This window comes from Planococcus citri, chromosome 1 (assembly GCF_950023065.1).
Source record: "Planococcus citri chromosome 1, ihPlaCitr1.1, whole genome shotgun sequence".
Lineage (NCBI taxonomy): Eukaryota > Metazoa > Arthropoda > Insecta > Hemiptera > Pseudococcidae > Planococcus > Planococcus citri.
Window position 1 is genome coordinate 52409539 of NC_088677.1, and position 25050 is coordinate 52434588.

General features: G+C 33.7%; 3 protein-coding genes across 4 annotated transcripts; all 3 read right to left on the reverse strand.

Annotated features, from left to right (window-relative positions):
- Positions 1-1122: 1122 nt before the first annotated feature.
- LOC135832675 (proton-coupled amino acid transporter-like protein pathetic) lies at positions 1123-18910 on the reverse strand. 2 transcript variants are annotated; one of them, XM_065346064.1, is made up of 3 exons: positions 18754-18910; positions 17785-17868; positions 1123-2847 (listed from the first exon to the last, which is right to left on the reverse strand). In XM_065346064.1, exons 2-3 carry the CDS (start codon positions 17832-17834, stop codon positions 1464-1466), a joined length of 1434 nt encoding a protein of 477 aa, XP_065202136.1. In that variant the 5' UTR covers positions 17835-17868; positions 18754-18910; the 3' UTR covers positions 1123-1463. The 2 variants fall into 2 exon arrangements, with proteins under 2 accessions (XP_065202136.1, XP_065202135.1); XM_065346063.1 differs by lacking the exon at positions 18754-18910 and having other exon boundaries at positions 17785-18049.
- LOC135832674 (proton-coupled amino acid transporter-like protein CG1139) lies at positions 8561-10876 on the reverse strand. The gene has a single exon (XM_065346061.1). The coding sequence runs from the start codon at positions 10705-10707 to the stop codon at positions 9265-9267; it is 1443 nt and encodes a 480-aa protein (XP_065202133.1). The 5' UTR covers positions 10708-10876; the 3' UTR covers positions 8561-9264.
- A 238-nt stretch (positions 18911-19148) lies between the features above and the next one.
- LOC135832676 (proton-coupled amino acid transporter-like protein pathetic) lies at positions 19149-24468 on the reverse strand. The gene is made up of 2 exons (XM_065346065.1): positions 24234-24468; positions 19149-24046 (listed from the first exon to the last, which is right to left on the reverse strand). The coding sequence occupies exon 2, from the start codon at positions 23707-23709 to the stop codon at positions 22174-22176; it is 1536 nt and encodes a 511-aa protein (XP_065202137.1). The 5' UTR covers positions 23710-24046; positions 24234-24468; the 3' UTR covers positions 19149-22173.
- Positions 24469-25050: the final 582 nt, after the last annotated feature.

Sequence of the window (25050 nt, forward strand, 5' to 3'; positions counted from 1 at the left end):
GTATAAGCGATGCAATCGGATATTGAAAAACAAAAACAAAAAAAACTTTGTACCCTCCTCTCCCACCGGGGGGGGGGGATGGAACCTTGCAACATCAGCGGACTTGGCCTAAGAAAATTAGCATTGAATAGGGAATCGCTCCGGAGCAAGCTGGATTTTGGTATTGTACTGCCCCATTTTTATACCCTGAACACAAAACCTTGGTGTCCCTATACCAGCCCTTGTGAGCTTTCACCCCAATCTGGATTTTAGTCCCCCTAAATGAGGTAGGAAATTTTATGTAGATTAATTTTAAATAGGTACATAGGTACATATAACTATTTTAAGTATTTTCTATGTCAAGGCCATAATATTATGGAGAAGATCTCGAAAAACCGAACTTGGGGTGGTCCCACCCCCTCCTGAGGTTAGCTCTACTTCCGGCGATGGGGACTTTTAGTATGTTGTTTAGGGCGGTATTCTACACATTTTTTTAAAAAGTCTTCTTTGATGGGAATTTTTCCAACCTCGATGTCTAATTCTCTTGGCCTAACATTGTACAATTTTTCAAAAGCTTTTTTTTCGTAAGTACATACATATGTACATTGTACAATGTAGGTACTAGGTACATATTGGTTGTCATTTTTTTAAAAGTTTGTTTGACACGCTCATTTTTGATGAAGAGTTTTCAATTAATTCCTTTGGGGGCGCGGTAGGTACTGTGATTTCGGAAAGAAATGTATGCCAGTAATGTTTTTTTAGGGCACGAATTTTCTAACAGATCCTGAAAGTCTTGAAGATTATGAAAAACGTGACCAAGTAAATGTTGAAATCGAATTTTCGAGAGGAAGCTACATATAAGTAAAATCTGAAAAACGCATGTCGGAGGGGGATTTGATCAAGGAATAATTGTGTTTAAAGCTCTGCAGTAATTTCGAAGCAGTTCTGCGAAAGTTCTGCGTTTTGACTTGAAGATTTTCCAAATTCTAAAAAAATTGGTTGGTAAGTACATCATTATTGCCAGCCCTGAGCTCTCGAGTAATTCCTCTCGATATTTCTTTTCTTGTTCAACAATTGATTTTTCAATGGTTCTCACATAGGCCTATTTTATTATTACGAGCAAAAAAGAATTAGTTCAGTTGGTTTACTTTACTGTCTTTATTCATTCTAAATATTCCACAAAATCATGGACATCGTACAAAATTATATTTTTACAATTAATTACAAAGTCGGTACATTATATACATACAAGGAAAAACATAGCGACTGTCCTACGATAATTTATAGCAACGCATTGTTTTCATAAATAAGAACGAACTGCGAGAAAAATACAACAATTGGATGAAAAGGACAAAAAACGCGATGGAGTATGATATTCTACTGTATAGTGTATAATATTTATGGTTTAGATATCCTATACAAAAAAACAGAAGGGAAGGGCAGAAACGCTAGAAGAGGTGAGAAGAGTCAGAGAAAAAATTACATTAAGAATAGTAAGCGATTATTTGCGAAATACTGTTGATGGTACCGGTGATCATTAGTAAAAAAGCGAACAATATGATTAGGGTATTTTTAATCACAAGCGCCGGCCTTTTTTCTCCGTGATGAACTAAAATCTGGGTAAAAGCTGGAAAAATGATACTATCCAAAGAGGTAGAAACGGTGCCGGCTAAAGATATAAATAAAGCCATGTTAGGTACGATGTAAGCTAACACAATGGACGATAATGCTATAAGGGTACGTACAACGTATTCGTATATTTTACGACGGGTAGACTTTTGAAATTTATTTTTCAACGTATTGTTCCAAATGATCTCGAAAGATACGTACGCGACGACCGGGTAAAAGAAACAAATACCTATGCCGTAAACTCCTATGATAATTTTAGATAACTTAGTCGGAGGTAAATTCAAGATGACGTTTTCATTTACCCCGGCTCCGTATTTGATATAACAAAGTGTTCCGAATATCGTATACAGAATACTGACTGGAATGTAGGATACGGTGAGCACTCCTAAAGCGGCGTTGAATTTTTTCGGATTCTGCATCTCGTTTTTCAAAGGCATCATGATGCCTGTAGCGTTAAGAGTAAATAAAATTGTACCCAAGAATAAAGGTATACTTTCGACTGTACCGAAGCTTTTTCTCGACTCTAATGATGGCGTGTTTTGCAGAGTGTCGTATAAAATGGCGCATATACCAATCGCGTTGATACAATTCGTGAAAACAGAACAAGGTACTAGGTATTTCAAATTCGGAATCCAGCATAATAAAACTAAAGGAATGGCCAGATAAATCATTATCATACGAGTGGTTATTTCTTCGTGAAAAAAATACTCGTAAACGAATTTCATATTCGAGCAAGCCAACAATAAGAAGATAGAGTTTCCTCCGACCCAAACGCACATAAAAGCTCCATAAATTAATAAATGCGTATAATCGGCGAACCATCTGGCATATTTGGGTCCGGTATGAAAAGCTTGGTATACCGTTTCGGGGTATGATAAATTCGGCCTTTTTAAACGTTTACATAGGATGTATTCGGTTTTAACTATTGTTTTCATACAATACATGTAAAAAAGCACCGTTATAAATGTACCGAAAAAACCGATCACATAACCAACTTGCACAAAAGTCGAAGGTAAACTTAATAAAGTAGGTCCGGCCGCAATTACTATCAAATGGATCACGTTGCCCCAAAAAGTCGTCGGATGTTTACTATTACCGTAGTCATGCGGATCGAATTCGTCTCCTCCGTTCGATTCCAGGTTGATATCAGTCTTCTCTGTCTTGACCGGATCCGGCTGTGGTTTTTCGGTCGGCGAGGTTGGTGTGGTAACTTCATATTTTTTCGGACTCGATTCATCACTACAAAAAATAGCATTTACCATCGCGAATTACTTGAGACAGTCTTATAAGTAGGTACAATTAACGTCGAACTGGTGGGTACGAAAGTATCATTATTTAAAAGTGCAATATTGTACTTCGTTCGCGAAAACTTTTATTCGAGCACGAATTACTTATACCGACACAGTTGGTACAATTTTTTTAAGATAACTAATTTTTTTATTTTTATTAACCACTCGAAAACGCCGAAATATTCTATAGGTATAGGTACTTGATATTTGTATAGTAAATACGTATACCTAATAAATTTATTTACAACTTGAACCGAAGTACTCGACTGTGAAGAATTTTAATAGGCGTTGATTGAATCGGTGATCAATTACCTCTTATATCTTATCTGCGACTGTAAAAATCTCCTAATGGTTCTCTTATTTTTGTACGTAAGCCGTAAGTAGATCTTTATTGTTGTCTTTGTAGTTTTCAGTCGAATTTTGATTCAACTTTTATCTCGGCGAGGTACTTGTAACATTTTTCCCATCACCTTCTGTCTTGTTTTTTTCTTTCAATTCTACAAACTTTAACATGCTAGTACGTTCAAGAGATAGAAATTCCACTTATCTTTCTTATCTACTCTACTCCGTTTTATTGTACCTATCAGAGAAGGCATTAAGTGACTAATCATAAAACGCAATCTCATTCATTCATTTCTTGGTCTCAAAAATGATCACACATGTGATATTCCAAGCTTTTGAATTGAAAGTCAGAATGTTTTTCGAAGAGTGATGTCTTGGAAAAAAATTATGATACCTAAATGCTTAAAATTTTGAATTGAAAAAAAAAAAAATGGAATTCTAACGTAGATATTCTTATTATAACAAATTTGACGATTTGTTGCTTTTTTGGAGATGAGGAGAGAAGGCAAGGGCATGTGTAATTCTCACAAGGTAACTTCTCTAACATTCAGTCACCGATTTTTCTCATTTTCATACCAAAGTGTGAAAATGATTTCTTGTCGAGTGCGAAGTTACTTCCTCTCGCCGAGACCCGTAGCGCGCCTTCCCCAAAAAATTAAGTTACCCGAATGGAAAATTGGAAGTTCTGCAGGGTTTTGAATTTTCCAAAGTGATGTTTACAGAATCACATAATATACTTACTGATGAAAAAATTGATTTGTTATTCAATGTCTTGAAAATCCTCATTTTTCTTCAATGTATTACGTAGGAGGGACAACAATATTATGATTTAGATGAAAGATTTCTACATACCTATCTGTACACATATAGGATTGTTGCTGCCCAAACGCACATTTCGAGATTCTACGATTTTTTTTGAAGAAAGAGCCTAACAATACACTTTTCCTCACTTTTGTTGAAACTGCCCCTTGAAACGCGTTGTTAGGTATTAATTACGTATAATACGAGTATGATCTAGAAAGAAGATTTCAAGAGTTATAGCAGTTCACTCCAAACACACATTTCGAGAATTTAAAACATTTTTTTTTTTTAAATTGGCTTTCAAAAAGTATTATTATCCTTACTTATGCTTAAATCAATCTTTTAAATGAGATCAGAAATGTTTTTTTCTTGGATAATATTTGGATCATTCGATTTTTTCATCAATTTATGATAGGTATTTTTAGACTATTTTGGAAAAGTCAAATCCTTGTGTACACATTGTTTTTTGTTTACAGGGGTGAAATGTTTTTTGGCAACCACCCCTTAAGTTCCCATCCTCTCCACTGTTACAAAAAAAAACAAACCAAGAGGGCTCCTTGTTAACTTGTTTTCAACTTAATGAAAAAAAGAGGATCAATCAGAGAAAATTTATCTGAAGTGATATCATTTCTAGCTGCCATGTTCCAAATCCAAAGGTCCATCCCCTTTTCTTTTGTTGAATTTTTTGGTTACGACATCTATACTGAAAGTTAACCATTCTGGTTCATTTATGATCAAAAATTACAAACATTTTATAAAAATTCGATTGAATTCAATGAGTGGGAGAAAGAATTAAATGGATTTTTTCTTAAATGTGAGAAAAGTTATGATATCAATCATTCACCAGAACGTGAAATGTTCAATGTTTTTTTTTTTTCTATTCGAATCACTTTTTTTTTTTTTTTTTGTAGGAAACTGTATTACAAACTATTCGGAAATTTTCAATTTTTCGTCCACTTCCTAGTTCCTACATTTAATATTTTTTTTCGAAATTCTACTCATTCTTTTTTTTTTTTTGGTTACACAAATTTCTCTATTGATCATTGTTTTGGTGAAGGAGGGGGGGGGGGTTCTAAAATTTTTCTTTTGTTTTTGTCAAGTCATTTTAGAACAATTTGGTTGCCAAAATGTACATTTATAAATTTTTCAATAAAATTCCAGTCAAGTCGTTTTTTAAGATTGAAAAGTGACAAAAGGGACAAAAAAGAGATGTTACCTTCTCTCTTGACCCTTATTTCAAAATCTATGTATTCGATGATACGAAGTGAAAAAAAATTTTATCGGTCCACAAATGCATCAGAATATGAAAGGGACTTTTTTTTTATTTTGTTGACCATCGTTATTATTATGTATTAAATTGATGTGTATCGAATTAGGTCACAGGTACATGTATAAGTATGTACAGTGCATATGTTTTGCACCTAATTATTTCTCAAGTAAGTATTATGACGTTGGTCTTTGACGTAGGTAGGTAGTAGGTACGTCTATGTACACGCTACAAAACCTAGACAGATACTACTACTAGATATCTAATTAACAATCACAAGTTACTTCGTCGTCTAGTTCATTTACCTACGTCACGTGGTTTGACTTGTTCTTGGCTACAAATTCGTATTGTATTTTCCCAATGAAATTTACCTTTATCAAATGTTTTCTTAATGCGATGTGGTATTCATTACGATACTAATTCCCTGAACTCGAAGCATTAATAATACGTTGTCGACAGGCAGTTTTATAGTGTACTTGTAACGCATAGCATGCTTGACCGTTGATGTTCCTTAGGTATACAATGTGAACATTTTGATCTGGGAAAACCCTCGATGAAAGATATGTATATTTAAGATGTTTTCACTTTTAGGCGGGTTTTAGGTATGGTATTAGGTATAGATATAGCTTGTATTAACGAAACTATATTTGCAAATCAATATATCTAGTCAATTTTTTATCGTATCGGGAAAATCGTTAATGATGTACCTATAGTTGATATCGTGTTTCGTATGGATGCCCTACCTAAGTTATATGTACCTACTTCCTTAGGTATCTTGAACGTCTGTGTTGAAAACTGTAAATTTAAAATAAAATGAAATGAAAAATAGATGTCCACACATTGTAAAGTCAAATGAGACGATGAGACGAGACGAAGTGAGGAGGCGTGATCATGTAATAATTTAATCACGTGACCTCGCAGCATTAGCGCCTAAAACGAAATCTGTTGCATTATTTTAAAATCGTATCGTCAGCTCGGTCGGTGTGTAACCAACCTGTCTACGTACGTCAAATAGTATATCTGCGGTTTTTTTTACCTGCTCACCTATACATATCGTCGATTTGCACGATAAATCGTTCATTGAATTTTAACTTGTATTATGCGAATGCGTTCCGAGCACGTGAATTTTTTTCACGTCCTTGTGCCAACTCCGATAGCTTAACGAGGATACCATTCGAGTATCTCGTGCTGTATGACATTCGAAATTAACGATGTTGCCTCGTTTGTAAATATTGTTGTATAATGTCTAATTCACCTATCAACGCTGCCGGTGGGTCTTTCCGCGAAAAAATAATCGTGTAGATTTTGTAATTGGATCGGTGCTATGGGGTTTATGTTTAACTGGAAAAAGTTCCTCGGCGATATTCAAAATTATACAGTGACGTTCTTGGAAAATTTTGAATTTGGGGGGGGGCGTAAAAATTACCCGTGATGATGTTGGTGAAAAATTCACTTGGATAATTGTTTCCAGGAAACTGTACTTAAGCTATTCGAAAATGTTCAATTTTTCGTTCAACTTATAGAATGAATTTTTTTTTGAAATTCTACACACAGTCCTGATCATCATTTTGGTGACGGGGGGAGGACAAACCTGTTTTAAAAAATAATGGAGAGAAGAGAAAAATTGCAACTAGCAAAAAATGTTGAGAAAATTACAATTATTTCTAATGAAAAACCGCTGATTTTTGGGATACGTTATCTTTTTTTAAATATAGTGAGGGAGAATTTTCGTTGATGAAAAATTTATATCTACAGTGGAATGAATTATTGAAATAACGAGACGTAAAAATGTCAGAAATACCGAATTAATGTCAACTTTTTCAACATTTTTCTTTTCCTGACAATTTTTATTTCCATATTGGAACCTTTTTATCTATCCTAAAAATTTCACCTCGAGTCTAAAAATCTCTGCTCCCTCCCGATTATTGCTCAGCTTATGGTTTTTCATGTAATCTGAAAGTGAAAAAAACAAATGATAGATGATAGGTATCTGTACGAGGTAATGTATGTACTACATAGTTAATTGCATTCTGAATTTCCCTTCTAGTTGTTTATTTTGTTGACCAACAATTTTTAGGAGCCCTGTAGAATGGAATGCCCCTTCTTACAAGGTAGGTATCCTAAATGGCAGCAAATTTTTTGAATCGAAGTAAAATCGAAAGAACATCCAAAAATTCATCGTCAGCTCAAAATTTATATGCTGAAGTGCATTTTTTAATTTTTTGATGAATTTTTGAAAATGAAATTTGAGCCAAAATTGATGGGGAAAGTCTTAGTCTGAAGTTTACCAAATCAGCCAAAAAACTGAAATCACGTATACGTACCTACCCTGTTTTTGTCCCTTCGAATTAATTGGAAACAGTTCTTGAACATTTTGAGCAGTTCTGAACCTCCAAAAGATTTTTGAAAATGTTTTATCCGCTGAAGTTGAAGAGCTAAAAATCAATTAATCTTATACCTTATAAATTTTAGAATGCTGACATTGGAGGTGCTTTCAAGTCGTGAAATCGCTAGAGAAATATATACGTACGTACGTTTCCGAACTGGCAGAAATAGATTTTGGAAAAAATGGCAAGTATAGGTAAATGGTCAAGGAGTTCACTAACAAGCATCACTAATCACGTTTATAAGTGCTAAAAATGAATTGAACAGATTTTAGGGTTTTTTCCGCCGAAAACTGCACGGGATTTCAAAAAAGTTGCTGAAGGGTTCAGCCCAATGGACTCAGCAGGTTCCATAGTCACGATGCTCGGATACGAGTGAACGATAAAGAAGAAGAAGTGTCTGAACTAAATTTTAGCTTTTCAACTTCCTTTGGTAAATCTTTTTGGAAATTTCAACGTTGAAAAATCTGATGGAGGCTCTAGAACTGTTCAAAACGGCTCGAAATCGTTTCCAATCGATTGAAAAGGGCAAAAATAGGTTACATATTAAAGTTCAAAGGTCAATTTGTCAAAATTTGATTTTTGAAAATCCTTTAAAAATTGAAAATGCACTTCAGCGCTCGTAATTTGTGCCCTTATTCGATGTTAAAAAACATGAAAAAAATTCCTTCAGGAAAAATTTTTCAGATTTTGAATTTTGAGCATAGGCTTGTAAATTTAAATTCACTGCGAGTATAGTTTCCCAATATTACCTATCAGATAACACAAAGTGGGAATCAGATACACCTTATCCTTATCAATTTCATTTTTCGAGTAGTCGAATTTTTTTTTTTTTTAGAATGCGGTAATAATCGAAAAATTACGCCAAGAAAACTTGAATTTTTTTATTCCAGTATAAATATTATAATAACTTAGAAAGAACGATCTGATAACGGTCTTACGAGAAAGGTATTACATCTTAAAAATAATTTATATTTACAAAACATTTATTTTAATTTAATTACATTTTCGGTCGGTATATAGCCTGAAACTAATGTTCTCCCTAAAAATTTGTCTGCTTCTCTCTTCAATGCGCTTGTTTTTTTCGCGCTCTTTTTCATTAATTTCTCTCTCCACGTTTGTATCTCATACCGCGTAGTTAAAATTGTCAATTTCACGGCCGTAAGGTATTTTTCGTGTGGTCTAATTTTGAGAGACTTTATGGTACGTGCGGCTTCATAAGCGAGTCTAACGAAACGTAATAAAAGTTGATAACTCGGAGTTTATCTAGTCCTTTGGAGCAACAAATTAAATTTACTTTTTAAAAATTTATTAACTCGAAACCTCGACACGAGAATAAGTATAAGTTTTGAAGGTGGCAGCGTATTGGCGAGTGGCGGGTGACGAGGCATGCGGGGGTAGTTTGTAAATTCATTCTTCAAAATCGTAGGTATACTCTTGAATCGAGGAAAAATAAGAAAAAGTCGAGGATACGTTATCTGGCAGTATTTTTAATTTACGTTTATCGAGTATCGATTTCGACGTGATAGCATACAGCTTACGTAAAGGGTTTGAAAAAATGTCCATGGCAAGTTTAATGTTTATGCTTCATATGGGCTACTACGTGGGAAATACCGTCGTACATTCCGATTACAATTAATACGAAGCCTAGTCCGATGATGAGGAAATTTTTGAAAAATATACAAAATCTGTTGCGATCGTTGATGCTGATGAGAATTTCGGCGGTGGCTGGCAATATCATGCTATCGATGGCGGTGCCTACGGTGCCGGTGAATGACAAAAATAACGCTATGTTGGGCACGACGAAGGCCAACAGAATTGTGAAAAAAGCTACGGTTGCTCTGACTAGATACGAATTGCATACGCTGCTCTCGCTTATACGACATTTACTTTTTGATATTAAATTCCAGATTATGTCGAATGGCACGTAAGCGTTCAACGGGAAGAAGAAACAAATGCCTATGCCGTACATACCGATGATCATTTTAGACCACGTTCGACCTGGTAAGTTTAAAATGACGCTTTCCTTTACATTATCGCCGTATTTTACGTAGCAAAGCAGTCCGAAAGCCGAGTAGAGTAAATTGAATGGTATATAGAATACGTTGAGTACGCCGCATTTCGTATTGAACGATTTGGGATTTCTCATTTCGTTCTTTAATGGCATTATTATACCGGTGACGTTGATGGTGAACAATATGGTAGCGACGAATAAAGGTACCGATGACAAGTCGCCGTATTCGGTGCGATTTTCCAGCGAAGGAAGGTCTTGGATGACGAAACATAATATGATTACGATGCAGCTGACGTTTATAAAATTAGCGAATATCGAGCACGGTATCAAGTATTTAAGATTTGGTATACAGCAGAGTAATACTAATGGAATTGATATGTAAATCATAACCTCTCGTATACTCATATCCACGTCGAAGAAATAATCGAAAAAACATTTGATATTTTTACAAGCTATTATTACGAAAACGGAATTCGCTCCTATCCAAGTGCATACGAAGTTACCATCCACTATGTATCGGCTGTACTTGGCCAGACCCTTAAAGCACGAGGGTCCGGTTTGAAAAGCGTAATATACGACTTCTGTGTAGGTCAAATTTGGTACTCGTAATCGTTTGCATAACGTGTACTCTGTGGTGATGATAGATCGAACGCAATACAAATAGAAAATAATTATTAGAAACGAACCGATGAAACCATTCACGTATCCGATCTTTACAAAGGTACTGGGTATGTTGAGTATGGTCGGGCTGAGGCTTAAAGCTAACAAATGCAATACGGTGCCGCTAAACGAGGTGGAATTCTCGCAGCCTACGTGATCGTAAGGATCGTATTCTTTTTCCATATTCGTACCTGGGCTAGCTTCGACATTTTCCTGATCCGAGTCTTCGGCGATGGATACATTTCGTTTAGAGGTGCGATTTATTAAAGATTTAGTTTCGACAATACAGGCGCGAAAAAATTTCCAGTACTCGATCGTCCGATCGACCATCGATGTACTCATGTCTGTGTCACATTTCAAAGAAAGAAAAATCGCAACACGCGTATCGACGCGTTCGAGTCTATCGTTTTCGAACTAATCATTTTGGGCGAATTGATTAAAATCGAGCGCCTTATCGCTTAAGAAAATTTTTCAACCTATAATGTATCTCTCTGTTTTTATGTGTGTGCGTGGATGGTTGGATAGTGGATACTTGTTGCCAATACTTCGATCAAGCAATATTCTTTGAGGTAATATTTCGATTTGTAATCTCGAAGATCTTGATCGAGGTGAGCTATGTGGTATTAATTTTTTACCCGTTGCCCTATGAACTCGTAATTTTGACCAACTTTTTAAACGAAGAAGAAAGTTCTCGATTTCTGAAGAAGCAAGGCGGAAGGGTCGAATCAGGAAATGATAACCTACCTTGATTTTACATTCAAGTTTTCTAAAAATTGAAATGATTAAATAATATTTTCGACATCCGATTGCTTTAAAAAAATCTTGGGATTTTCGAAGACATTAGGAAAGCACAAAATTTAAATATAAAATTTCACCTCGCCCCACTCTTGAAAAATCAAGTGTTTAAAAATGTCCTGCTAAAAGTCCTGCTAATGTCTTGTTTTTTTTTATTTTGAAATTTTGTTAGACACCCTGTTTTCATTTTAACGTACGTTCTTCAAGCAGTAGGTACTTTTTAATTGTAATAAGTGTTGGTTGTGCTCTCAAAAAAATTGAATGAAAAATGAAAAAAATATTTTTTTGAGAAATGAGAGTTGACCTACAAAGTTGAAAAATAAAATAGACTATAATACTGAGAAAAAAAACGAAAAATTGTTTTGAAAACATTTCAAACCCTCCCCTGTCCTGTTCGGTTCAGTATGATGACATCACGTCTTATTTTTGAATAATTTTTAAAATTGCGTTTTGGACATTTTTTCGAGATTTTTTCATCACCTCCAATGTTTTCTGTGACCAATTTTGAATGGGGTGATTATTTGATGTGCATTTGTAGAAGCTAGAAGCTTGAGAAAAACTGAAGAAAATAAAATATAATTTCTCGATAGCAATACATTCGTGTGACTTCGTCACATTTTATGTGTGAGTTGGTCATCATGAATTCCATAAAGATTCCAAAATATACGAATATTTTAAATTCCTATTGTTATCCTCTATTCGTGTTTCCAATTTTGAAATTAAAACTTGTGAAATATTTTGAAATTTCATCAAAATGCTTATCGTTTCCAGTATTTGTACATTCGTGTATTATAATTATCATTTCCCAGAGAAATTCATCCGTTCGTATTCCCACTCGACCGCGTCAACTCTTTATAAAGACAATTTAAATTCGAAATTTTTCTCTGTATCAATGCGCGAACGATATTTCCAAGTTGAATTTAAATTTTAATATCTCACAATGCGTGGAGGAAATTCTCAAATACACGGTTGTTACAACCATAGACACTTACGACGAGAAACTTTCTACATTTGAAATTAAATCCAACTTTGTGAGATGAATTTCTTTGCTTATTTATTATTCTCGAGATGAAAAGTTGAAACTAACCATCGTTTTGTTTCATATTATCGCTTTGCCGAGCTACGGTTTCCTTTTTTTTTTTTTTTTTTTTTTTTTATCAAAATTAGCGGTTGTATTTATTCCGAGTGTACCTACTGCCTAATTACTTAAGGCGAAAATTAAAATCCATAAATTTTCCTCGTAATGTCAGTTTGTCCAATTGAATGCAATTTATTCCAGTAAGTGGCTCGATTTTATTCATTTTTCAATATCGAAAATGATGAATTTTCTTTCGAAGTGGTATTGGTTTTTTATCGGTTTGTTTCGCCGCGAAAAATACTGTCGTCTGTATGGCTGAACTACACGATTGTATGTACTATGAGTTGCATAAGTTTCACTTTCAAGGAGCAGCTAAACTAGCAAAAATATACTCGTACCTATACGTAGACAAATTCGAACATCTGATTTTCTTTGTAGAATTTATTATTCAATACCGGCAGCTGCGTTAATGTAAATTTCATTATAAATTATTACTTTTTAATGAACGTATAAAAATATCACGACTAAAATAACACAGTCAGGATGAGTTGATAAAGCCATTGATACCGGTGTACTTTTACGAGACATCGTTAACTGGGTTTATATTGTTAAAACAATGACGAAATATACTTAGTGTAACTATGGTGTTATAGTATGGTATCTAGTACTTTATTATGAATATTAACTATAGAATCTTCTCCTTTTTGTTAGCATTATACTCGAGTGATGAAACATTAGCTTCATGCAGTTATTAAATTAACGCGTAGATACATTACCTACGTTGGTAGGTAAATTTTTAGCTCAAGGAGCCATTGTGTTACGAGGTAACGAAAATTTTCGATTAAATAGTCGATTCTACGGTGAAACTGAAATTCGTCGTTTAAAAATTCAACACCGGGTTTTGTAATATTACTCCTTACATGCGGGTTGTTTCAAAGATGTTTTTTGCGGGTAAAAAGGATCTTGTCGAGTGTAGGATTAGGCAGAAATTTTTTTATAGACATGCGTGTCGATGTCGCGATAAGAACTGATGCGATTTTCAAATGCGTATAATTTGAAGTACTCTCTAAATTTGAAACAGTCAATTTCACTGCTTAGCAGTCACGACATTTTGCCTTTTTAAAGCAGTAGTTTTTTTTACTGCAAAACAGTGAAAAATTACTGAATTGGTCAGTAAAAAATCATTTTGACTGACCAATTCAGTAATTTTTCACTGTTTTGCAGTAAAAAAAACTACTGCTTTAAGAAGGCAAAATGTCGTGACTGCTAAGCAGTGAAATTTGACTGCTTTAAATTTAGAGAGTAGGTATAGGCTTTAAGTGAGGATTTAGAACTGATAATCTCATATACCAATAATTGCACGTGTTATAATAAGTTTTATGCAGTTGTAATTTAAGATTTTACTATCTTTAATGTTTTTATCACTGATCTACCGAACTAAGTTAGGACACACTGTGTATCAAGTTGCAGAAATATACGTAAATTTAAATATTTTATGGCTCGATTTTTGAGCTAAAATATTAATCATATTTTTATCTTTTTTTTTGCAATGTAATTTGTTCTGACAATTAAAGTAAGTACATAATGTGTGGAAATTTGGTAATGAAGGCAGAAGGAATGATTGAAAAAGCATCAAGAACTACGCTAATTTTTGGGGTATCTTCGAGTTGAAAAAGTATAAAACAGTCATAAATTTTTCTTCTTATATCTGCTTGGAAGAAGCGCATGCTTTTCCATTTGTCGAAAATCTCATTTTTCAGAAACTTAGCTCATATAATTTCATACTGTTAGTTTGGCAAATTAATAATTTAGTTTCGCAAATTCTAAAATATGGATTTTCCAAAATTCCTATTCGAGCCAAATTTTTGCAAAGAGGCTGAAAATTCAGATGAAATAGTAATTATTCTGTCTGTCAGCTTGTTGTAAATTTTCCAAAAGTTTTCCCTATTGTATGTCTATCGAGCCAAAATTATACTCGAAATTTGATATATTAGTCAAGAATTAACGTTTTACGGTTGTGAATTAAAATCAATGATGAAGAATAAAAATTTTTTATCCAAGAATTTTCGAGTTTAAATTTTCAAAATCAGCCGTTTATTTCGTCTAGCAACACTTTGATAAAGGATTGAAAGTGTCTCGTTACTGACGTTACTGTGGGTTTTCCATTTCAAATCGTCGAGGTTTTTCCTCTTTGGGCCGATGATTAGTGTTGCCGGAAAGTTAGCCAGAAAAGTTGAAAAATAATTTTTTTCATTTCGTCCATGCTCAAAAGTTTTGAAAAAATTTATCCCATGTGCAGCTTTTTATGTTAATATTCAGTTTTGGAAAAAATCGAGGTTGTTCAGTGAAAAAAAAACATGTGAGTAAAAATCAAAAACGAGAGTGATGAGGATATGAAATATTTTTATATCAATTTTTTTCGAATAGATATATAAGTAGTAGCCTGTAAAATTGAAAAAAATGAGTTGATTTGAAAAATTTTGAAGTTTTCTGAAAAAAAATTGCAAATGTTTGGAATTTTTAAAATCAGGAATATGAGAAAATGTCCGCCCTTCCTCAATTTTTTTATGTTAATCAGTCTAAAAAATTTGCCTTAATTGAGGTAATTTTTCAGAATTTCTGAGCATGGAAATATGGAGAGATCATTTTTCAGCTTTTCTTGCCAACTTGTGATGCTTATAAATGTAACTACGCTGATATTCGCTATATCTCCAAAAAAAATTTCTGTTAGCCCAATGAACTGAGGAAAGTTCCAAATTCGTACCATTTATGGCTTTCAAGTTATCCACGCTCGAAATTTACGGTTCGTTTACCTGTTCCCTTTTTTCTTCAGAAATTTGTGCCAAATGTGTCATTATGTATTGAAAACAAAAAAGGACGCATGCAGTAATTTTATGTTGATCAATTGAATTTGAGTAGGTATACCATACCTATTACCTACCTACTATCTCAACCTTTCATTTTCCAATTTAAATAAAACTTCGCAAAATGAAGCGAAAATAACGTCAAATAACTGGAAATATTGTTGATTTCATCATGATGATGATTTCAAAAAAAAATATCACCAATTTTTTGAATTTCAATTTGTTTGTATGTAACTTGACGTGATAAGTGATAAGTCAAGTCACCGCATGATATCGCGAATTACTCATGTTTCATCCCGAGAAGAGGTGGGGGATTTTGAGTGACTGCACTCCAATTGTCCACACTATCCTTTTTTTACCTCACATACTTTATTACTCGTATGTTATCTCATAAAATCGCCGTTATAAAATTATTTTTCAGTTGTCGGTAAAATCATAATTTGAAAATTTATCGTTTGACGTATGTTTGGTACATGTAAACCGTTTAAATTGCTGGAAACCACGTAATTTCCTGTGTAATAGACAACCATATGAATCATTCAAGTATTATTTCATTTTTACCCAAAAATCAACACTAAAAATGATGATTTCAATTTCATAAAATGTTGAAAATCATGAGAACAGATTCGAATAATTTTTTCTGAAAATTGTGAAGGTCGTCGTATAGATTATAGAGTGTGGTACTTGAGTTCTGCGAATTTGGATCCTGATGGAATTCTAGTAGGTAAAGGAAGCTACCGAGTAATGAAAAGACAAAGTGAGGGACTAGAAGCGTTGAATTTGAGAAGTGGAGTTGGTTATAAAATGTTGGGATGACTTCGATTTTGACTGTATGTTTGAGAATTTTTGCTTTCTGTCTTGAACTCAGCTTCTGAATGGAAAATTGACGGTCTTATTAGATTTTGTCCTTTCCAAAATAGTCCAACAATTATATGAATTTATGAAAAAGTCGAATGTCTATAAAAACCTCATTTTTAGTCACTTGTAAATTATACATAATAACGTTTAGAGGCCTAATTTTGCATGAGTGCAGAGGCACAATTTTTTTTCAAAAAAATGCCTCAGAATCTCGAAATGTGCATTGGTCAGCTACAACATCTGGGAATATTTTTTCTTAGTCATGGTTATTATTTTAACTATAAAGTACATATTAAAACATTTTGGGGCTACTTTCAATGTTTGAGAAAACTTGAATTTTCATACAGTATGTATGTAGTTCAATTTTTTTCTAATGAATTCCTTGAAATCTCAAAGTATGCGATTAGACAGCTATACTTTTTTTGCCTTCATTTCTCGAAAAAAAATACCGTTTTTGCGATGGAATACTTCTCGTCAAGACAATGGGCCCTGGGAAGTTGGGGGCCAAAATGTGGAATCAGCGCGAATAATGCGCTTATTCTTGCAGGTTTGCTGATAAACACCTTGTGATACTTATTCGTTGAAACAGGGTTTTTTTAGTGGGAGCAAAACGAGAATTTTTTAGCAATTTTGGCACATACATAATTGTTGTACAATTACATTACTTATATCTAAAATTGGCTCTTTTTGAAAATTTTACTAAAAATGGACACTTTTTGAACAATTGTGCTAAAAATGGGAACTTCTTGACTATTTTGCATAAAATTGACAGGACTTTTGTTTGGCAGTTTTGGAACAAAAAGAGGACTTTCTAAACAGATAAGGTGAAAATCAACTCTTTTTTTGTATGTTTGGGGTGAGGAGGGGTTACAAAAAATTGTAGACTTACAAATTTCGAGAATTGAAGTGCTCCCAAAAAAGACATGATAAAAAAACACCTGCTAAGAAACATAAAGTAAGTTTAGTCATGGCAGTTACTGTGCTAAAATTCTTACATCGAAAAGTATACTTTTATGTTTTTTGCATGATAAGCACCTAGTTTAAGTACAACATTACCATTTTTTGACCTTCAAATCGATTTGAATAAAGTGTAAAATTTTCAAGCTTGATGGTTGTTCTAAATATAGTGCTAAGCACGTTCATATATTGGATGTGTGATGTAGACCTGATTTTATTTCTGAATGTAAAAAGAAAGACTGAGGTAAATAATCATCTTTGTATCGTTGCCTTGAGTACCGATGTAAAGAAAAAGTTGAACAGGGTGTCCACTGTCCACTCATTTCTGGAAATAATTTTCCCTGACTTTTCCCGGTTTTCCAGACCAATTTTTCCATTTTCCAGACCTTTTTTCAAAATGAAAACACTGTATTTTAAAAATTACCTCTCCTTTGCATTAAAAAAATCACATTTTTCAATATGTTCGGTTCCAAGCCCAAACTAAACGAAATTACCCGAGCGATTTGAGGGAAATTTTTTTCAAAATAAATACAATTAAACTACCAGAATTATTAAAAAGTTACCAATGAACATTTTCTGAAATTCCCTGACTTTTCCAAACGGTCGAAATTCACTGACTTTTCCAGGTTTTCCAGAAGTGTGGACTCCCTGGTTAACATAACTTTGATATTTTCTTTAATTGAATAATATGACGTGAGAAAAGTTTTTTTCACCTTTTCGTTGGAGTATGTAGTTCGTTTTATATTGATGATAATTTTACCGGGACACGATATTATAGGCCTCATGTAGTTTAAAAGCTATCTATCTATCTATCTATACGTAGGTACATTATTTTAATAATATAAATCATTATTATTCAACACTCACCGATTGCAAGTAACGAAATCACGTAGGTAAGATAACAAAACAATTTTCATTTTGAAGTATACGTCGGTAAATGTGTCATCTAAACTGTAAACATGAGTACGATATTGTATGTTTGGATATTCGAACAGAAATTTAAATACATAAAAAATGTAAACCTCGACGACTATGTGCATTCATATTCGTGTTGCTGAACCGAAAAAAGTGGCAATCTACACACGTTGTCGTAGGATAACTAGATCATTAAAATTTTAAATTCAACACGACGAAAGCGAAACTTTGTTAGAGTTGTAATTTACAACTGTGTGTAAACGCTTATCTATCGAATTTTTTTTCGCTATAGCTATTCAGCAGGTGACAAGTCGGTAATTAGGAGCTGAGCGTAACTATTGGCATGTTTTAGTCAATTGAAAATTTTACTCTTTGTAAAGTGGTGGCCGCTAACGTAGGTATTTTGCGAAGCCGAATGAATAAAATGTATCGTAGTATAAGATGAATAAAACATTAACTTGCTAAGAGGTACCTTTGTTCGAAGCAGATTTACACCGGTCAACGTAGGTCGCTCCATTAAATCGTACATTTTGAAAATTAAATGAAAAATAAAATGTCGCCTGGTATTTTCAAGTGCTGAAATTTATCTCGTTCTGAGTTTATTTTATTGGATAGAAAGTTTTTAAATTTTATTGTTTGCTGTAGTTCAGCTCGGTTCGTAAATCCGATTTATGTAGGTACTTTAGACTGATGATATTAATTATAGATTACCTGGCGTGGGCCATGTGCCAGTTTTTTTTTTTGCGAAATTTTTTTGAGATGAATGCACATAATATTCGGCATTTACGCGAGTGTATTCATTTTATTGCATGTCGATTTTTTTTTTTAATTAATGAAAACAAATATAATTATTCCAATATTTTTGAATCTGTCATAAAATATAAGATCTAATCAACTAAAGTGACAATTTTTTTCACTTACCTACTCTGGAATGAATATTCGCGCACAAAAAAGTCTAAAATAGATAATTGAATTAAGTATTACCGATCATCACTTTTGATTTTGTTCTTCGTTGTTTCTCAAATCAAATGTACATATAGATGCGTACGAGTAGAGATTAACTTTTTGGCTCGGGTACTCTATTGTTCATTCTGAACAATACTATAAATAGGATTGTCTAAAGTACCTACAGTGTAAGAGAAACTGGTTTGTTGAAAATTTTAAAATTCTTCGCGTGAATTTGTGTGTACCTATAAGTATTTACTTTAGAAATTTATTCAGAATATTAAACGTTTCAGCGCCTGACTTTTCGAAATTTACTTGCTCATTTTATTAACAGTCATGCGAACTTGAAACTCAAATAAAACAGACAACGATGGTTTTTCAATGTTTATAATTTTTAATCATTTATAAAACGCGTTTAAATCTAAGTTATTGAGCGACTTAATTACAATCATTATTAGCAGTATAAACCTAAATGGCATTGAAAAAATTATTCATACCAATTTTACTCCATCGATAATTTTTTCAAGGTTTATATCGTATGTAGGTAATACAAATGTTTAATGGGGGAAAATAGTGAAAGCTTGAGAATAAGAAAGTACATATTTGTAGAGATGTCCAGAGATCATTGGCCTTTTCTCCCAAATGATGATGAATTGAGAATCAATGATCAGTGAAGATTTCGGGAAAAATACAAGTTTCAAAATTTTCTTTGATAATAATCGTGAAAAAGTGTAGATTCGGCTCGACGAGAAATTCTTTTCGTCTTCACCTTATCAACGTTTATCGTCAGGCGGTCAGGTGCAATGTTTGCATTATGTTTTTGCTACATCGTTCGTTTCGTTCCGGTTTTCGAAAAGAAATAATTTAAATGAAAGCTTAGTTAACGACCAATTTCAGCTGGGATGCTTGAGTTGTTTTTGAAGCTTGATGAGATTTTCTTTATGAAACGCAGTTTGTGTGATTTTTCAATCAGCCAAATTGTATTTTTAGTCTTCGGAAATCTGCGAAACCTCTTAGAAGGCAGAAACACGATGGTAGCTTCGCTTCAAGATTGTTAAAAAGTTTGGCAACTCAAAAGAGAGTGCCATAACAAAGTCTGCTTGAACTATCGCGTGTCATGAAATTTGTTTTCAAAAGCCAAAAAAAAAAAAAAATGTAAATAAAATCCAACATGCATATTTTAATTTCTAGAATGAATGTTTTAATCATATAAAATTTGGGAAATGTTTACTTATTTTTTATACAGCAAGTAATAAATTATTATCCAAGTAAAAATGCAGTAAATTAATATTTCGTTTACGTACTAAGACCTGCCAAGTAGACGTGAATTTTTGTAAAAATTTAATTGTTATGGTTTTTGAAAATCGGTTGGGTGGGATGAGAAGTACAGAGGAATTATTGTGAAATAAGGTGAAAAATAAAAAATGTCTGAATTTTTGTTTTTTCTATATCTGTTGAATACGAAGGTAGATCGAGTCGTCTTGCTTATTATATATGAATTTTAAATCTCGAACTATTTTTATTGAAATTCTCATTCCTTCAAAGGTAGGTATCTTTTTACCATTATCATTTTTGTGAAATTTTTCAAAAAATTTGTAAAAAAATAAGACAAGCGTTTTGAAAAATTTTTCATTGCAGTATCTTTAGGATAAATATTTTTTTGCCTGTAGGACCTTCTTCCGAAGTTACAAAGTAAGAAATAACAATATATGATGTACCCTTGTGGACTCTCCGTAATCATTTTTATTGAATAATTTTCGTTTTTTCCCTAAAGGAAAGTCCAAATAAGTACACTAGTCTGGTATCAATAATTTTGATCTTGTAAACAATCTGAAAAAGAATCAACTGCTTGTTTTTTTTGAAAAAGTTGAAGGAATAGAACTACGTAATAATTAATTTGATTGATTAATTAATTCACAGGGCCGTCGAGAGTCGATGCGGGTCTGAGACAAATATCACTATCACGTTGGGCCTGATTTCTAAAGCCGAAGCTATATTGAGGTTCATGAGAAGGGGACGAGGGGTGTCGACTGATATGGGAGAAAAATATCAATTTTGCCGACTGATATAATATTCAAATGACTAGTGAAAATTTTTATTTTCTTTTTTTAATTTTTGGAAGCCTCAATGTGAAATCTGTTTATCATAAAATGAGAAACAAGTTAGCCCGAGCGAATGCTAGGGCGAGATTTCGAGGTGCCTAAAAACGATTTTTTTTAATGCGAGGAGTTTATTTTTCGGTTTTTAAAATTTTTTAGAATTTTAATGTTTTTATGAAGGAAGTTAATTTTGAAAAAGAAAAGAGAACAGGCTCGAGCGAAGCGAGGGGGAAAGCTTTTGAAAATTTATGTTTCGAGAGGTATAAAAACTGTTTTTTTTTTTTTTAATGTGAGGACGAGGAGTTTATTTTTTGGCTTTTAAAATTTTAAAATTGGAACGATGTTTTTTGAAGGAAGTTGATTTTTAAAAAGAGCGCAGAACGCCCAAGCGAGGGCGAAAGCTCTTGAAAATCTGTATTTCGACAGGCATAAAAACAATATTGTTTTGTGAGGACTTTATTTTTGTTTTTATTTCTTTTAGAAATTTCCATCTTGATCTTGTACTCACTTTGCCGGGCTCTCCCCTTTGCCCCCTCTTTTGACGGTCCTGTTGATTCACAAGTTATTGAACGCTTAATAGGTAGTTAATCCATTAAAGAATAAGAAATCGCGAATTTGGAGAATTTGACCAAAATTATAGTGAAAAGTGTATAGTAATGGCCAATCGGTGTATTTTGACACTCTGAGCATTAATTTCTAATTGAATTTCAAGTCGGGAAGCTGTGAAAAAATAATTCGTCAAATCTGCTAAAAAATAATCAAATGTTGAGAACATATGAAACGAAAAATTTTATTTTGAGATAAGTTTATCATCACACACTTTCTTTATTCAAACGAACAATAGCAAAATAAGAAAATTTCGAAGAAAAACATCGGGAAATTTAATTTTAAAAATCAAGTTTTGAGAATTTTTTTCTCAAAATTTCGTTTGGATTTGGTACAGGTAAGGTACAGGTACCTTGATAATAATTACAGTGTACGGTACATGAATTTCATTCGCTTCAGTTAATCTGTTCAATTTCTTATCACTCTTATCAGTTGTTTGAAATATCCATCAGTTTTTGATTTTATAAAATCAATTGACCGATCAGCGTCCACTGCTGTCTTATAGTGGTACTGGTGTCTCTTTCTAGGCTGACGTAGGTATATCTGAATTCATCGGGTCGGTATAATAATAAAACCATCTCGAAACGAGTTGGATCACCTGTCATTTGTTCGATTCTTCCTCCAAAATGACCTGAATTAATATTTCAGTCATTTTTATTATACCTTTCTGCAGGCTCCCTATACCATATACCTACGTACCGTTATAATAAGCAAGAATATGTCTAACACAATCGTTCACTCCGCATATTATCAAGGTACAAGCGATTAAGGCGATAAGTGCGTTTTTGCATAAAATAAAGACGTATTTCTTACTATTATTGGTTTTACGAAAACACACCAATGTATTGACTATAGTCGGAAACAACATGCTATCGAAAGATGTGCCAACAGTCCCGCTGAAGGATAAAAACAATTGAATATTCGGTACGATGAAAGCCATTATCAAGATGAGCGCGACTATCGTAGTCCTTACAACGTATTCGGAAAGTAATTTATGCGTAACATTGCTCTTGTATTCGCGTAACATATTATTCCAGGCGGTATCGTAAACCACGTAAGTTACCAGAGGAAATTGTAAGCATAGAATTAGTAAAAATAATAGCAATATTAACTTAACGACGGGATGTTCGACGGGTAAATTCAGTAATACATTCGCGTGTACGTTGTTTCCAAATTTTTGCGAACATAACGTACCGAAAATGCTTATCAGGACGGCTATGCCTACGTACGATACGGTTAATACGCCGAATGTTGAGTTGAATTTTTTCGGCTCTCGCATATCGTTCTTCAGAGGTATCAAGATACCTGTAGCATTTATACAGAATAATATGGAGCCTAGAAATAGAGGCACGTCGATCAAATTAATCGGTTCTTTTCGTGGTTGAAATGGTTTCGAGTCGTCGAAAACGAAGTAAAGTACGTAAAGTATGATTAACAGGTTCATGAAATTGGCTATAGTTGATACGGTAACTAAATACTTCAGATTTGGGATCCAGCATAGGAATAGTAAGGGTACACTTATGCAAATCATCGCTACTCTTATATTAATTTCTTGGTTGAAAAATAACATAAAAAGAGTTCTGCAATTTTCACCAATCAGAATTAAATTAAAAGCGTTACCTCCTGCCCAAGTGATGGCAAATACCAAATAGGTTAGGACTCGACAGTACGGCGCTAGGAAGTGGACGCTTTCGGGGCCTGTTTTCAAAGCGAAAAACACGGTATCCGAGTACGATAAATTAGGCACTCGTTTCTTTTTGCATATTTGGTATTCGGCGTCGGCAAACATACGTACGTTGTAAGCGTAAAAACAGATGACGAGCAAACCGCCGATCAATCCGACCGTCGCTCCTACGTTCAAAAAAGTAGCCGGCAATGTGAACACAGCTGGGCCGGCAGATATGATTAAAATATGCAGTACCGTTTCCCAAAACGATGTGGCGTGTTGCTCTTTGCCAAAATCATGAGGATCGTAGAAGCTGTGCGTATCCAGTATGTTTGGTAGAGGAGGTATTCCATTTTTACCTGGCTGAGATGATGGTAATCCATCCGGCAGAAATGATGGGTTATCGAAGGCGTATATCGTCTCGAGACTGTTGCTTCTCAGATACGGAAATTTGCTGCTGATCGAATTGTAATTCACGCTGTTCGTCTCGATGTTACGTATAATTGAACTTTTACTGTTAACGTGATTATCTTTGTCGTCGGCGTCGTCGCGGTTATCCATACTGTGTTATTGAAAGCTCAGCTCACCGAGTTCGTAAAGAAGAAATATCGTGTTTTTTCACACTTTTTTAAAACGTTGCTCGTCACAAACGTACTTCATTAAAAATACATTAATTATAAAAGAGTAAACACGTACTGCGAATGTGATCCTTCATTATGTTACACGTAATATGGGTACCACGTACGATGCCAATACTCACAAATTTTTTTCGACTTCAATTTTTGGTTTCGGCTCCTCGTATGGGTTTACGTAGGTAGACACTTGTTGTGTAGGTAGGTAGGTACGTATTACGTTGAATTTCCAACTTGTAACTAGAGTCGAATAAACCGTATCTATACTAGAAAAAAAATAATAATAATAAAGGTTAACCTTACTTCATAAAACTTATCACCGATGCATTAACATTGAAACTGTTACTATCGTTTATACATGACACTGTATACTGTGTCCGTCTCTTACGTATACCTATGTAGATTACCTATACCCTGTACCTCTACGTATGAATGTCGAAAGACTCGAGTTACCTGCTAGTTAAAATTGCTGACTTGAAAATTATATACGTATGACCTTTAAAAAAGGGAAACTGATAAATTTCCTTCGTTTTTTTTTTTTTTTTTGTTGAGAATTTGCGTTACGTCATTGGAAATGATATCGTACAGATAAATTTTAAACACGATTTTGTGACTTTACGTAAGTACGACAACGACTTGAAAAAAAAGAAAACATTAGTACGACTCACTTTTTTCCACTCTTATCGTCCGAGAAACTGAATGGCGAATGTGCTATCTTTTTTTATGTCATGTATGTGCGGTCTTTCTCGTTAATAATTATTAATTATAGCCTTGGAAAATTGACCTTGAAAACGCTTTCCGATTGGTGATTCTTTTGTGCAGTGTGTTATGGAGTGGTTTTTCATCGTCGCCCTACTACGAATGTAATGTTTTCATTTTGTAGCCTACTTTTTGAATGATGTTCTATTTTTAATCGAGTTTATTGGACCTAAACAGATTGCTTTGGACGTAATTTATTCTAGGAGGTTTTTACTGCTGTAGGTAGCTAAATTTCGTCGTAAAATTTGTATTAAATATGCATTTTTATGTAGGACGAGAGGAAGAGTGATTTTTGGCATGCATCTTGATTTTGTTCATGGATTTTGGAGGTGAGGAGTGTGAAGTTACGGATGACCCTGAGTGATTAGCTTCTTATTAATTTACTCTCGTATTCGATGCATGAGATAAGAAGTATAAGATGAGGTAACGGGTACCTATAATGTTATTATGACGTGTAAAACGAAAATTTGTCGTTACAAATGTTACTTACAAGGAGGCTGCTTGGTGAAAT